Source organism: Anopheles gambiae, chromosome 3, assembly GCF_943734735.2.
Source record: "Anopheles gambiae chromosome 3, idAnoGambNW_F1_1, whole genome shotgun sequence".
In the NCBI taxonomy this organism is placed as follows: domain Eukaryota; kingdom Metazoa; phylum Arthropoda; class Insecta; order Diptera; family Culicidae; genus Anopheles; species Anopheles gambiae.
In genome coordinates this window covers 1,445,556-1,462,418 of record NC_064602.1, presented here as the reverse complement: position 1 = coordinate 1,462,418, position 16,863 = coordinate 1,445,556, and the positions used below count along the sequence as shown (strand labels likewise).

The 16,863-nt window shown below is 47.0% G+C and overlaps 1 protein-coding gene across 1 annotated transcript; it reads left to right on the top strand.

The window, feature by feature from the left end:
• Nucleotides 1-7,248: 7,248 nt before the first annotated feature.
• On the top strand, nt 7,249-8,291 carry LOC1278135 (RNA-binding protein MEX3B). The gene has a single exon (XM_317677.4). It carries the CDS (start codon nt 7,278-7,280, stop codon nt 8,208-8,210), a length of 933 nt encoding a protein of 310 aa, XP_317677.4. The 5' UTR covers nt 7,249-7,277; the 3' UTR covers nt 8,211-8,291.
• The last annotated feature ends 8,572 nt before the right edge of the window (nt 8,292-16,863 follow it).

Genomic DNA, 16,863 nt, shown 5'->3' with positions numbered 1-16,863 from the left:
GCCGAAGTCTGCCCAGTCTCCGTTGACTTCTTCCGAATTCTATCGCAAAGGTGAGGTCCATGCAACGTACAGACAGATCGACAGATCCGATCGATACTACGCCGTATCCAAGTACACTCACCTTCAGGGAGGAATCTTGCCTTACGTAGTTTTGGGGAAAAATCCACTAAAATGGAAACGCCCAACTCAACCAGGCATACGGCGGTGGGTTGAGCCCGTGTTGGGTAACAACTCGCGCGCGCCTCTAGGGGATGATGCCTCGTGGTATGCCGGAAGTAAAGAGAAGCAAATACCTTTTCAACGTCTCTCTCTCTCGTCTTTCTCAACTGGAGGGCATCATTGCCGAAAATCACTTCACCACTTACCCCCACAAAAAGCTCTCCTTCTCTCTCTCTCTCTCTCTCTCTCTCTCTCTCTCTCTCTCTCTCTCTCTCTCTCACCTAAGGCAGTTTCTCAATTAGAACGCGCGGAAGAGAAAACCACACTGGAGGTGTAAAAAAACGCGTGCCCTCTCCTCGCCTCAGGGTCAGTTCATCTTACATGGAACGGGCAACGAAAGAAAGTGGTGCGTTTTGCGCTTCGAGAAAGACCTCCGGCAACACCCCAATCGAGAACAAGGTGGAAAAGATCGCGGAGATTACACGATCAGGCGCCGATTGATTGGTATTTTAACCCTTCAGGGGCAACCCTTGGAACAATTTTAACCCTTGGAACATTCAGGGGCAGAAGAGCCTGGTGCAAGCCTTTCCTAGCACATGCTTTGGCGGGTTGCCGTAGTAACGTTGAGGAGACTTCATCCACTTGATAAATAAATAAAACCCCACCAAAAAGCGCCCTAAGGGTTAATGAGTAGAGTAGTAAATCGATTTACGCAGCCTACTCCGCTAGTCCACGGTTGACAGCCGCGCGAACCAAAGCGCAGACCGCGGACGGTTGACTTGCCCGTAAACATGCTCTCACTTCGGTAATAATTCGGAAGACTATAATCATCTTCGCACCATCATCATCCAGCGTGTTCTGTAGCAGCCGCAGCAGCAGCATCAGCATCAACAGCAAGCAAGAAACAAGGGAAGTTCATCCGGATTCTTGTAGAGGTGTGCGGTTTCGTTCACCCGCTCGCGCTTAATACGGTGAGCAATTTGTAGACGGCGGTACTTTTGGAAGACTGGGTCTAGGGGCTTTTTTTTGTTCATAAGCAAAAGGTAAAAGGGTGTAAAGGCCAACGGTGTTAAGCGGTTATCCATTTCCGCAACGCATTTTTCTAACCGTTTTCCGATCGCCTTTCCTCGGTGCAGTTCCGGTGGAGCGTAAGGCTCATTATATTACAGTTGGTAGTGTGCGATGAGCAGATCTTTTCCTAACCGAACTCTACGATTGGCAAATTTTAGACATGATTTATGTGGGAAGCAAGAGTCGCCTAACCCACACCACCTGCCACTCAGTCTGGCCGCGAATCATTAGCCCTAGACATCGTGGCTATTGTTTTACCAGGCGCCATCCGATCTACTTCGAAACCGAAGGCCCTCCTCCCAAGGGCAGCATCCCATCTGGCCCTCCTTACCTGGGCCCGGGTCCAATCTCAAACACTCTCTGGGAACTGTCAAACCCCGATCCGTCAATTGGCAAATTTGTGGTGGTCAGCTGGGCTGGCCTGCGGAACCGCCGACCGCCACTCTAAGAAAAGAAGCAAAGCCCGTCAAAGTCATTAGCACATCGGGCGATTCCCTCTTTAGCGATGTACAAACCAACCAGCCGACGCAAAATCATAATGATAGCCTTTCAAGCTGCGACCCCGTAGAAGCCGAACCGGAAAGTGAAATAGTTATAAATTGGCAGCAGTTTTTCTTAACCCAATGAAGGGCACCGCAATGCCCACGCACAAAACAAAGCAATGAATAATTGAATCGAGAGAACGCTGGAGAGCCGCGCCGACAGAGAGCGGACCGACTAAGGCAGGATCAAAGACGAAGGTGCTAATAGTGGGCTGGCCCACGTTCTGTTACCGTGTATTCGGGGCATCGGTGCTGGCTTTGGAAATCAAACACGACCACTGAGTGATGAGCTCGGTCAGCTACAGAAACGGGAGCAGCCTAGAAAGGAAGAAGGATCTCGATAGGTTATGTCATCCTTTCTCCAGGATTTGGGCTTTTACCGGAGGCGGCATTGCCTTTGCCGTAGGATGGCAGTGCTTTCCCCCACTCCCCGCGTTCGTCAAGTTGAGAAGGACGTTTATTAGACTTTTTATTTGAAGGTAAATGAGAAATCCCGGGATCTTCTCGAGCAGCATTCCAGCAGCAAAAGCTCACAAACTGTCACACAGCTCACTGCCCTTGTTGACTTCGACCACAGTCACACACAAACACTGGCCCTGTGGAACGAGCTAATCGGTTTTCCGTGTGGGTTTGGCAAGTGGTGTACGCCCACGTTCGGGTCCGGGATTCTCGGTCAAAGGATCATCTTACACACACCAGTGGATATGGTCCAGTTCGTCCTTTCTTCATCCCGCCCAAAACCCTGTAATTTGGGCCGAGTTTAGCGCCACCTTTGTTGTCCCGCACCGCCACATTAACCGCCCTTACCTTGTACGATATCGATACGGTTTATTTGTCCGAGGGCCAGACAGTACGCCGTCTATTGTTCTCGATTCGATAGGGTGTGTCGGAGTGTGGTGACGGGTGAGCAGGCGGTAAACGGGAACCTTCCAAGAGGTCGTCAAAATTAAATTCCAAACTTTTGCGGAGTGAGAATCTCGGGAGTGGGCGCTACATTTGCGGGACAATGATGGACAGTTGGCAGAACGGTTTTGTTTTTGGCAAAGGAAAGGCAGCAACAAGCTAGCAAATTATTACCACAACTGTGGTGAGGTTTGGCGAGAAATTGGATCAACTACATCAAGATTAATGGCTGGATCATTAATGTGTAGATCAGGCTTGTTAGACTTGCTTGCTTGGAACATGATGGGTGTTGGGTATCTTACTTTCTATCATCACTTCTTTGGCGTACATTGTATACGCCTGTGCACGTTTAATGTGTTGTCTTCGAAGGATTAACTGCTAACTGCGTCACCATTACCGCTTCGTATGATATGATCACCGTGGATCGCGTCCTAGTTCGTTACAAAGATCCTCACAAGATCTCAACCAACTGAAACCTACCCCGCTACAGTAGTGCTGCGATATAGCAATAATAATAATAATAATTTGATCTTGAACTGCATCTCAAAACTGCATCACTGCAGTATCCCTTTTATTGGTAGCTTCCGTACCATCGTTCCACCGTGTCGATTGCCACTTGATGGCGGTGCTTTACCCGCCGGTACCTCCGAGATCACTTTAAACGCTTCCGATTATCTCAATTTTATCGTGCATATCGCCCGAAGCCAACCGAGAGTGAGAGAGACAGGATGGGAAGGAAAAACAATTTCGGAAGAAAATAAGCCTCCTCCCCGTCCCCCGAGCGCGGGTTGGTGGGATCGATGCAAAGTGGTACCCAGAAGACGCCGCAGTCCACTTTTTATCGGTCTGGCGATAGGCGAAAGGTTTACCGGCTCAGCGTAAAAGAAGTGGTAGAGCACAACAAAAAAAACCCTCTAACGGTGTCTATACTGTTTCTTTTTGCCTGCCCTTTCCAATAAAAACCCTTTTTTCGGTATCGATATTGGCGTTTTTATCAGTAACGGCAGCAACAGCAAGGTAGAACTTTTCGCAGTCTCTCGAAAGGTGCTCGTTTTCGTATTTATAGATTTACCGGCTGTAAATTAAATAAACACAACGAGCACACAGGAGCGTTTTTGTGAAAAGTGTTTGATTTTGTTTGATTGTATTTTGTAGCCACAAAACGACGTGGGTCATCATCATTATGCTGTCCAAAACTGGAATGCCCTGGAATAGATCAAAAGAAGCGACACATTAAACAACTATGTACACTACCGTTCGAAGGGGATTGTCCATTGCACATGCTGAAATGTTGCTGGTTTTAATGTCGTTGGAGCGTACAAGACTCCTACAGTCGGTCGAATGTCCTCGGAATCAGTGCTCAATCAACAAATCACAAGATTCAAGTGTGTGGTTTCGTCCTGTTTGATCCGTACTTTTTATGACTTGTCCTTTCCACTGTTTATGATCCATGTGGTTGCGGTTAACCTCGGTTAAATCGGGTTCTGTAGGTGGGTCTCATTAAGATGGATGTCATTCGTAATTGTTGCTGTACTGCTTTCCCACTTCGGATGTGTTCGCTTTACACGCTACCGCAACCGCATCACATTTATAGTAGTTTTGGAGCACAAAAAAAACTTAATTAAACGAACAATTCCAAGCCAAAGTTTCTGGATTCGGAATACAGTCAAAATTAAGAGGTAAATGGATTGTGTTGCTGAGAAAAAACTGAAACCCAAACACTTTCGCTGAGTCACCCGTTTGCCGCACTGCACAAGACATTGTGGCGCTTATCCTCCATATCCTTTCGGCGTATAGACATGGCAGGATGGGAATGGCAGGAAAGGATATTGTAGCAGCAAAAATAAGAAAAAAGGTTGAGTAGTAACCCCCCGTGGTGGAACCCTTGCTAGAGCGTGGTAATTTGCAACAAAGCATGCTTCATTTCATGCCGCGTTAGACTAAAGCGAGCACCAGGCGAGGCCTGCTCGATGCCGTCCTCCGTACGGAAGCGCGCAAAACTCGGCTAGATTAAATCATCCAGGATGTGGGCCACCTACCGTGTGGAACGGACCTCTTTGCTGGTATACAGTGTGTGTGTATGTGCGTGTCCTTTCCCGCACAGCGACAAGCGCTTTGCTGCATTTTCACGCCTGGCGGGTGGTTGCACTTTTTTCCCTTTCATTTGGAGTGTTTGTACATCCTCCTCTTTGAGACGGTCCGGCAGGTTGGTGGCAGGTTGGATTCGAGGGCGTGAAATTAGTACGATTGTTCGCAAACAAATACCAATGTTTGCCATCCGGTGGGTGAGTGCGTTTGGGTGAGAATTAATTAAGCCGTGCCGTTGAATAATGTAAAAACTATCGCTCGATCTTCTAATGCACGCTTTGGCCAAGATTCCACTTCCAAGTGATTCCCCATGTGACGGGTTCGATTGTGTGAGAAGAGAGTTCCATTATGCTATTTGTAGATGCAAGCCTGAACAAACTGCTCCTAAACTCTAAACGCCCCGCGTCTAGCATTGAAATACGCAAACAATGTTCCATCTGGTCGGCGTCGGGGAGCGTAGTTGAAGCTCTCTCTCTCTCTCTCTCTCTCTTTATAGTAATCTTTCATTAATTGTAGAGCAATCAAATTTAATCAAATCAGTGTTTAACAGACCGGGCGCCGGGTAGACACATTTAAATCAATTTTGCCCTCCCAAAACCCTGCCTCCGACACCGAAGTGCGCAAACGCGTTGAGGTGAGAAGAAACCAACCATCGCGATCGCGACCACCATTATGGGGCGCGTTATGTTCAATTGTTTTTCCACGCGAGATAATTCGTTCGAATGGCGATAAATGGGCTTGAACGGTTTTGGCCCCTCTCCGGTAGGTGCCACTCAGTGATTAAGGGCATCAAACTGGACCAACTGGCATTGGCCTTGGGGAGTAACACCGGTTGACCACTCTGGGCGCCACTCTGCCAGGCCGGGAGTCCTTAAAATGTAGAAATCGCTTCATACTGGAGCACTCACCATGGGGCACCGATTTGGATCAATTTTGAGTAGACAGTAAGCAGTGTTGTTTTGTTTTGTTTTGGGGTAAATTAGATGCCATCTGTTGAATGTGTTGGATGGTGCCAAATGCATGGTAAAAATGGTTCAATAATGGTGCACAGCAGCAGCTAGGCGAACCGTGTGAATATTCGGCATTTGCCATTTTCATTCCCAGCCTGTTGTTTTGCTCATTAAGAATTGGTTTTGCAACAGGTGAATGGCAAGTTCATTGTGTTTCAGTAGCTTTTGTATGATATTTTGCGTTTTAATATAATTTCCATTAAACTCTATCAATTTATATAAAAACTTTTAAATACTTTGACTTGCTCCATATTTCATACAATGACTTTTTGAGTTAAATTTGGTATTCTTTGCACCTTATGCAATTTGATCCAGATTCTCACAAAACTGTGACAATAGATCCATTTTATCATCTTGTTTCTTTTCCCAGTTGTATTTCACATTGTGTTAACAGGATTTATTCCACCCGGAAATCTCGAATAGATCAGCTTTCCTTGGGACGTTTATCCCCAATCGGAACTGTTTGATCCTTAACATCCCTTTCTGCATTGATCCGCATCAATATAGTCAATGTTGTAGTTAAGTAATCGTAACTTCCATTTGTGCATTTTCGTCATTTTGCTTCTCATATCGTGTAGTAGTTGCAACAAAGAAAAAAGAATCCTTCATCCCAAAGAGAAGCAAGCGTGGAGTGATCGTTTCATCAGCACCGGCTGCTACGTCAAGCCCTTCGACCGAACGTCCCAACACTGGTGACTATACCGTGCACGGTCCTCTCCTCGCAGGTCGATCGTGCCGGAAAATGAACGCAAAAGAAACTTCCGATAAACGAGAAGAAACGATCATACGCATTTGTCGATTGCGAGGCGACCGTACACACCTCAGCCGAGCGGCAGAATAGGATGGAACATTCTTCCAGCAGCGATCGCCGGCTCTTTCCCTTCGGGAGGGATCGACCAATCACACGTCCATCCAAGCGTATCCCGCTGCGTTTTGCTTTGTTTTGATCTTTCGATTCGGCGGTTGTAGAGGCACGCGAGATCCACCTGACGCGATGTAGAGATTTCCGTAGGCCGTAGAAGATCCCGGCCACGGAGCAGCTCTTCGTACGCACGAAGGTATTGCGTTCTTCCCGACTCACCAGGGGCCACGACCGGGACCAGAGCACGTTCGATCATTCGATTACGAAACCTTGTCGAAATCGGACGAACCATACATTGATGCTGCGGCTCACCTCGAAGATCAGTTTAGCGATCGTGCCCAGAGTCAGAGCGTTTTTGTTTCCAGTGTGACGTTAATGATACTTAATTTGTCGATTAAAATATCCGTGTACGTCTGGATAGAGTGCAAAGTGTGCATGGTGTACAGAAATAAAGGAAGTGCTTTGTGATCTGATCGTGATCTTCAGCAGGACAGCAGTGATAGTGGAAATCGTTCTTTTCGATTCTGTGACAAGTGGTGGCGGGAATTTTATAATTGACGTTTCATTTTGAAGATCGTTAATGCGTGTTTGCGTCCGTGACCAAACCAGGTGACTTAAACGAAGACTATCCAGTGATTGAAAATGACTTCGGCATACGTGCAGCAGCAGCAGCAGCAGTACAATCATTCTACGATGTACGGTGGCGGTGGAATGATGGGTTCCGGAGCAGGAGCTATGTTGGACACCTCGTCCTACAACCATTACAACGGAATGTCTGCCATGAGTATGGGAGGTTCAGGGCTCTGCTATGGCTATGGAACGGACAGTGCATCCTCGGAGGGCTATCACAGCCCAGGGCCGGTGTCGAGTCCTGAATCGTACTTCAACAACACAAGTCCCGCAGAATACAGTCCATCCAGTCCGTACACAAACTATGGATACTGCAGTGGAGGAGGCTCTGGATCGGGTGTTCCCAGTAACACCAGCGCCAGTAATCAAAACGCATCCTGCGAATCATACTACAGCTACGCTAATAACAATTTCAAAACTGCCTGCCCAACTGTTCCTCGCTATGGTATGACGGAAACGAGCACTACTTCCGAGCGTCCCGTCCTGCTAAACAACTACCAGAAGCGTGAGGAAAGTACACAACCACTCGCCTCGTCCCAAAGCCATGCTCTCCAATCTTCAGCTACTACTTGTGGTACTGCGAAACGGCCTGTTACTGTCGCTCAGCATCATCCGATCGCTGGGAGCTACTACAACCCGTACACCGTACCGATCGCTCGCAATCGAGCCAGCCCGACACACAGTTCCAGCAGCTCAGTCTCGCCCACTCCTTCGCAATCCAGTGGACAATCGGTGGTCGTGGTGCAGCCGGAAGTAGTGAAGAAGCGCCGACTGGCAGCGAATGCACGGGAGCGCCGGAGAATGAACAGTCTGAACGATGCGTTCGATCGCTTAAGAGATGTGGTTCCTTCGCTGGGGAACGATCGTAAGCTGTCCAAGTTTGAAACGCTTCAGATGGCCCAGACGTACATAGCGGCATTGAATGAGCTGCTTTCGCGGGATTAAGCAGCAGAATAGATAGAGGGTTTTGTAATATACTGTACAGGTGTAAGAAGTGGCTTAGTGGAGTGATATCAGAGGTGCTATGATCATGTACAGCGAAGATCGTTTAAGATAGAAATCATCGTTAAACAAGGTTCAGTAAATATAGAATAAGGCATGAAGTACTTGTAAAAAGAATCAATAATTGCACAAACCACTATGAGGAAAGCTAACATACCAAGAGCAGTTTAGGATAAGTAGAGTAAACATCAAACAATACACTAATTCAGTTTCAATAATGCTACCGTTCTTAAGCAACTCCATTGCAGCAGTGCTCCCCAACAGGATCAGGCAAGTAAGGAGAACGAACAAGTAATAAGAAAAGCAGTATAAAGAGAGAGGCAAGACTAAATGTGTATATTTAAGAAATTAATGTGTGACCAATGTGTTTGCGAGTAGGTTACTCTCGATTGTAGACATCTCTCCTGGGTCTCTCTGTCTGGTTTGGCTGGAATTTTGCCCCGAAAATCGAACAGCGAAAAACCGTACCGTCATCGTCGTCAGGGTGAAATACCTCGATAATGGTACGCAATTGCTCGAAATTAAGGTGTGAAATCGAAAACGGAATGAACGATAACAGGCGAAAGAAGGAGAAACGAAGGGGAGCGAATGGGACGCGGGGGGGGGGGGGGGGGGGGCATATACGAAATATACCCACAAAATAAACGATAAACGCTAAACGATTGTTCGGCGATCGAGTGATAACTAATTTGTGCGAGTTGGAATTGTCTTTGTAGTTCGAAGTTGAAGGAAAGAAAACATTCCACAGCAGCCCCAGCGAACCTGTTCGGGACCAGCGACCAACGGACGAAGGACATTCACTAGCCATACCGTAAGGTGACGGTCAATGGTGTGTCTTCCCATTTTTTTTCCAGTCCTCTGTGTACGTAGGTCGTCCAGAAAAATTGGGTCTGATCAATTACCCATCGCTCCAACCAGCTCCCCCAACAGGGACCCGAGTCCCGAGGTAGACCTGAGACCCGAATTACGTGCCACTCGATTGGTTTTTGGTAATTAAATTATACGCCCAAAACTTCCAGCACGTCTTCACGATCGTAACGATCGTATCGAACGTGGAGGCTGATTAGCGAAAGGAAAGCCAGAAAAAGGGCAGGGGCCTCGTCGGTGGCAGCAAAACGTAAGAATTACTGGCAATTTACCCGTAAGAGGGTGAACTATTAGGACGGTTTTGTAGATCACGGCTTGAAGGTGGTGATCGATCGTCGGTGGGTAAGCATCGTCGATCGGTGTCTGTCGTCGCCGTCGTTCGTCTGGAGCCGTTGACTGCGAGATGACTTGTGGAAAATGCGCTTTGCTTCGGTTAGTTTTTGTGTGGTAGGTGTTGTGTAGGGGGGGCCATAGTGTTCTTTGCTGTACGGTCTTTGATGGGGTTAGACTTGCAAACATCTCTCTGTACAGGGCGAGCTACAGGGATGGTCGGATTGTATGTTTCATAAGAATAGTATGTTAAAATAGCAATAAAGTAGGACCAGCATCCTTGAACAAGACTATTTTGAAAATGAAACTAGACTTCTTGAAAAACTGCCAACATCAAAATCGTTTCAACTTGGAGTAATTTTGCCATAATTTTGCCAAACGTAGTCATACATCCAGCAGTGTAGCTCCACACATCCAACAACCAACCAAGCTCTCTCGAGCTGTCGTTATTGTTGCAGATCGTCCCACCGATTGGCATCATCTACCCGTGCTGGTAGCTGTCGGTTCTTGGTAACGCCAGCCAAGCAGTGTGTTATTACCGTCTTCACACTTCGTCTTAGCCGACTGGCACGTTTTGTCTGATTACAATGATTTTCGAATTTGTGGTACCTTACGCACCTTACCGGAGTGCTCCACTATGCGTCACCCGGGGAGCTCGATTCACTCGCGCCACTCCGCGATCAGTGGCCTGTGTCGTAAAGCCGGAAGGCTACAGGAAACGTTGCTAGATCGATTGATTAGATTCTAAGGTGGATCGTTATGACTCGACGGATAGAAGACTAGAGGTGCCGAGATGATCTAATTGGATTTGTGGTTTACCTGGCAGGGGTGTATTTGACGTCACTGTATTCAATTTAAGACACGTTGCATCATATTCCATCACTTTTGAAGACGTTTTAGATAGTTAAGTTGTAAATTGAACTCTTATAGGTTATCCGTTTCCCTAGTCTTATCCACATGGGAACTACATTGTGTCTCGCAATATCTGAAGCAATTTACGAGGTGTTAGGCAGTCCCAACAAAAGCCAAACCCACACTTCATAAATTACACTTCATGGCGCCAAGCAACTGGGTTCAACTTCTCCGGACCAACAAGCAACAAGCGAACCCCTAGCAAATCCAAACAAACAAACAAAAAGTGCAAAACGCACAACGAAAACAACTTATGAAGCCGTTTTGATGGTGAAAAACGTCTCCACAAGGGCGACAAGAATTGGTGGAAAATTGCTTCCACGGCTTCCGTGGGACTTGCCCTGGGAGAACTTCTGGCGGAATCGGTTGCGAAAGAATCTCGAACTCGGATCTGATTTCCGATAACAGCCATCCTTCCGATATCGTTCCCACTGCACGAAGACATAAAACTACCTGCACAGGACGGGGTGGGCGAAACCGACCTGCGTCGGTTGTGCCCCGGCCCTAATTTACCACCCTCTGGGGCGATAACCGGAACGATAACTGACTATTGTCGGATGTGAACTGAAGCCCCTGGTATGGGTCAATCGAACTGCGGATGAATGACGGATAGAGCTGACCCGAGATCTGTGAAGGTCACAAAACCAGTTCGACACCAAAGGCGCACCACCAGAGGATCCCGATCGGTTTATGACAGTCGTAAATTTTAGCCTAATTTGACCGGCTTCCTCCGACACATTACATGGGATGCTGTTACTGTTGCTGAGCTTTTGTTGCCCTAAATGGCCATTGTTGCAATTGGTGAGCCTAAAGCCAGTCGATTATGAAACCCACGGGATGTGTGTTGCTTTCTTGGAAAACAAAGCAAAAACATATGTACCCGACTTGAGGCAGTTTGGGAGTTATGAGTTCAGGGTTGGTGCGGCGCCAGCGATTAGAAGTTTGTGTGAAATGTGGCAAATTTATTGATTCTAGGTATAGGACGATCTTACACAAGAGTGCAAGAAAGATTCCTTAGAAGTGTTTGCTGTTTAACGTGTGCCTTTTAAACGCTGAAATAGATAAACGCTCGCTTCTGATACTCCACCTCCACACGTGAATGAGCTTCCAATGGCTTTCATGCCTCATTTTCCAAAGTAACAAGGGAACCTCTCACTGCTCTCGATTATTAGCCGCCGATTGATTAACGCACAACAAACATCATCCTACAGTTATAGTTCATTGAAATGCTAAAAAGGTATCGGTTCCTTTGCGTTTTCCCGGGGGCCAGGTCGGAAGTGCCCGTTGCAACCCTCCGGCATCAATTATCCGTGGCCACCAGTTCAACGACTTTTTCGTCACTGGACGCACCTCGGGTTGTGTTTGTTGGGGTGAAAAATCCGAAAATCGTTCTTTCTCCCCCAAAACATGCCCGTCGGAAGGTGAACAAACCTGAGCGACCATTATGAGCCTTCTCGCGCGCTCTCTTTCTCTATCGGCACAATGGAAAATTATTCAAATTACACTGATAGTTCTAAGAACTTCGGCAACATTCCGCGTATCATACAGGCCGTGAGCACTTCCAGCATCCCGACGGCTTTATTTCTTTCTCTCTCTCTCTCTCGCTGTCTTCCGTTCCGGCAGATAATGTTCCGGTTTTTGGGGGTTGCTCGGTGGCAAGGTGAACGTCTCCCCATCAAATTGTACCGCGTCCGGATGGAAGTGGTCAGCAGTATATCGGGAAATAGACGCGGGAAGCAAGAGAGGTTCAAAAAAAATTGCATAATTTCCTTCCACAACCTATGCACTCCTAAGAGCTGAACAGGGGTAAGAGGCTTTGTAGCATTCGGCAAAGAATATTCCGGCGAATGGATTTTGAGCGATTTGATTTGGCAAAAGAGGAAATTTGGTGCTGAAATGGAAGGATGGCTGTAAAGACGGAGAAAAGAAGAGGTGCCACTGAATGGACTTGTTCGTGTTCAACGCACTTCGAGTGTTTTCCCCCATTCGCACTCTCGCTTTTAAACTCCCAATTGAGCTGCAGAAGGAAAAGGAGGCAATATGTAAAGATGTAAAGTACATTTAAACTGTCGTAGAAATGCCAACACACAGCTTGTGGTTTACCTTCAATATCATCTATGAAAAAATGCAATTTTTTTCCAGATCATAATTTAAACTTGTTCCTTCCGGATCTCATCTCAACAGTCGGAACAAAAAAACGGACAAAAAATCACAATACAATATCATCCTCCAAGTGCCCAGTCGTGCGTAGATCCTTCCTGCGTAAAGTGCAGCTCACCTCGCTTATCTGCTTGCTTGCGTGCTTACTTGCGCATGCATCGATGCGCAACGGAAGATGCTGCAACACAAACTCAGCCAAGGCGCAGAACGCAACTCGGGAGCGCAAACATTCGCACATCCGTACACGCACCAGGGGGAAACGGGAGGGCGGTATCGTTAATGGTAAATGATGAGTGGAGTGTTTATATATTTTCCTCTCCAATTCTTCTGCCCGGGTTTTTCACTTTGGCCTTCATTATTATTTAGCTTCTCGCTTTCGTTTACACTTTCGTTGGTTGTGGCGTTTTATTTTTTTTCTCTTCTCTTTGCTCAAAATATGTATTCCACCGACCTGGCACCGACGTTACCTCCTGAGATTCCACCGTCTTAGTAGCACATTTTGTTGCCCTTTAGTTTTGTCTAAGTAGCCGGCGGGTTGCTAAGGGCAGTGCCGCGCGGTCGTCTTGCACTGATTGCCCTCCGCCCGGTAGCTGATCATTATTCAAACAATAATCCCTAATCACCGGTACGGCACGACTGGGGCGAAGGCCGCCGAATGCAAAAACCCCCTCCGAAGCGAGGCTGGAGCGTGGAATTCGTGCCAATGTTGCTACAAAGAAGCCAAATCTATAATGTTTGGGCCTTGAATGCTTTACAGGCTGCGTATTTTTTGCGTTCGGTACAGTTTTGGTGCTGAAAAAGGAGAACAGTGTGAGTGTGCGTTTGGTCCATTTGTGCTTTTCTTCCCAGTTTGCGCTCGCAACGGCGTTGATTAACATTCTAGTTGCTGTTTAATGTCATTAAATGGGAGAATATGGTAGTTATGTTTAAGAAATTGCAAGGTAAAATTAAATAGTTGTAATTATGTATCGAAAGCTAATTGCTTGGTGGAAGGAAAGTGAAGAATTGCTCATTTGTCTCAACAATAGGCTATCGGGATCTTGGGCTAAAGCTTTCCCAGGGAAATTAAGCACAAATGGGCAAATTTTCTTACGACAAAGCAAATCTTTTCCTAACAACAGGACATGGATACAATATAAAAATCTAACAAAAACCTCAAAGCGTGTTTGAGGCTTCATATTGAAACAATTTCATCGAAAAAAGAAGATAAATTCGAACCTAAAAAAACACTTGTCCGTCATGGGAGTTTAGAAAACTGCAAACTGTATTTGTGGTTTCAAGTACATATTTCCGATGCACCATGTAGCTTCCGATTTCGATCTCAATCTCAAGCCTACGCATTTATGAGGTTGCAAACAAACTGGTACAGTCTCACATCCAGATTAGCGTAAATCGTTGCCCTAAGCGCGTAAAGAACCCGCCCCCGAAAAGGAATCCGCTTGCCAATGGTAACAATTTTATTAAATTACATCCCTAACCGCACGCATACCTGGGCAAGGGAAAAAAGCCAAATGTTTAGGTAACGGACAACAGCACTATCGACGCCACCGCTACCGGTACCATTTCAACAGGTAGCTGCTAGTCCCTGCCCGTGCATGGGTAATCAACCCACACCATCACCATCATCCCATCGGTTCCCACGGCACTGGCCAGTGTTACAATTTATCATAAACATCTCCACCCGCTCGTACTCGGACCACGAGGTCATCGGCGGTGGTCGAAAAATTCCCAGCACTGGGAGAACCTGCGAAAGACATCAATTAGCGATCGATAAGCGAACTGTGATGATGAACAGCGTACGCAACGGTGTTTGCAGACAGGAGGCCGGAAATTCCAGACATCAAAAAAACCTACGTTCCACGAGGAACTGAGAGCGAGTGCAATACTCCTAAAACATCGCACCATAGACGGACGCGCGTGTAATTAGAGCTGAGGGCTGAGAACAAGAAGCCCCATGTACGCATACGATCCGTCACATTAGGATCACCGCTAATCGTTCTGGTGCTGTGCGCGGCTCGATTAAGCTAAAAACGGTAGCAAAATTGTGTCGAGAAAGTCGACAAAGACGGATGCCGCCACCACGGTAAAGCCACGGTGTGGTACGCTGATGACTTACAAGAAAGCAAGCATGGCAAAGGGCGGCACTGTTCTGTCCCACGGCGCTAGTGACCTCTGTGTTTGCTCCGCCGCCAACACTGTAAGCGGGCTGGTCGGCCGCACTTGCCTTTGACTCATCTACATACATCTACGCCACACTGGAGGAAGGGATTGTTTACGCTTATTAATTAAATTCAAATTATGATCTTCTGTACTTTTTCTTTCTCTCTCTCTCTCTCTGTTGTTGCACAATTATCCGGTGCTCCATCTAGTGCTCACTGATGTAAATGATGTTTCGGCGTGAAGAATAAGCCGTCGATGACGAAGAATGGATACTCACGGGACTTTAGGATGGACTTTAGTTGGGCCACGGTTTATTCATTCGCTATGGTTGCCTATGGGTTCATCCCAGCAATGGAAGGATTTGGAGGGAAGGGATTTTTTTTCTATTCTCAGTCTCCCCAAAACAAAGGGAGCGGAACAGAGACGTGTAACGGCATAGCAACCGTAGTGTGCTATGATTATTTTATGGACGGTGGTATGATGACCACACAAGATTTGTGAGTTCCGTAAGAACGATCTATTCGTTCAAGTTCGAAAACTTCAAGAAACCTCTTTGCAATCGGGAAAAGAAACAACAGAAGCACCTCAAAAAGTCCATTATCCTGAAATCCTGAAACGGCGTTGCAACTTCACAACACACGTACCAATCGGCTCCGGGCAGAAACGTGTCGCGTGCTGAAATGAGCCTTTTAAGCTGCCCGTTCCTGCATTTCAACACGTTCGCAGAAAAGCCATTCGCCCCGCAGGACAAGACACTCTCGATCGGCTCCATTTATACTCACCGCCTCGCAAACTGCCTCGGAGGTGTTAAGCTGAAAATGATTCCTAACAAGCGGCATCCTTTCACCGGCACGAGAGCCTTCCCGACGGCGACCAAGCGACTCTTTCGTGAAAAACAATTGCGTGCAATCTGATTAGGGTAAGAAGGGCTGTGTCTTGTTATTTAAGATCGGCACAAGTTCGTAGCCTTTGGGGATCGAAGGAGCATGTTATCTTTTCTGAGTTTTGGGGGAAGATCGTGTACAGAACTGGTCTTGTCAATTGAAGTCATTAAGGTAAGTCCAGACTGGAGGCACTGGTATGATGTGATTATTAGTTATGGCCTATAATGCTGTAAATCATTTTCAACACACTAACAGCTAAGGACCATTCATCTCTTCAACAACTTCAGAAGCAAATCCGAACAACCCTCAACACTGTCGCGCTCAACAATCACAGCCATCCTGTCGTTGGAACCGTTTAAATGAACCTTCTTCCCCCGTCAAGAATCGATTGAATTCTCGAAAAATCAAAATAACTCTCTGCCCAACGCACTAGCCAATCGAACCCTTCCCGGCTATTAGTAATTATCGGCGATTATCAGCAGGTCCCCGTTTAATCACACTTGCGCTTCGCGAGTTTCGCTTTCACGCAGGCCGACGACCACGGAGGTCATTCTCCCCCTGCCGGGCCGGCCTCCGGGGTTTCAATCGGAAACGAGTCACATTGCTAGGATTGTTACCCCTTCCGATGCAGAAGTGATGGCGCTTTCGGTTCTACCCGCACCTGCCGGAGATCTCTATCTCCGACTCGATCGCCAATTAGATCACAGAATGGTCTCCAAGGTGAATTGTTGGTGAATTCGATTAACCTCCACTCGATGTCCAATCTCGAGTGCGCTCGATCTGGAATGAATTCAGAATGCTAGAAACCAAGTTCCTTACCCCGTATAAGCTCTAGCCTGGTTAACACGCATGGTGAACAATTTAATAAGCAATAATGACATTTCTGTGTCTCATCGATTGCTTCCAGTGATGCGGCGCTTTGCTGCAAGATGGGGTGTGGAGGGTTTACTGAAGCTACTGATCGAACTGATCGTTTGTGTTGCTTGTTTTTTTTGCTCTCCACTCCAGAACTTCCGCCGGGATTCACATTTTTCCGATACCGATCGGATACTTATGTAACTCGGCGGAGCTTACGGTTCGGCTCGCGAGGCCCACAAGGTAATAGCCCATAATTGAGACTGAAAAATTGTAAACCTCCTCGCACCGAACACCGTTTGCACGGCATCGGGAAGCGGGTGTAAGCGTTGAGAGTATCACCGGGTAAAGAAAAAAAGAGAGAGAGAGAGAGAGAGAGAGAGAGAGAGAGCAAGAGAGAAGAAATCACCGATCGAGCATATTTATTA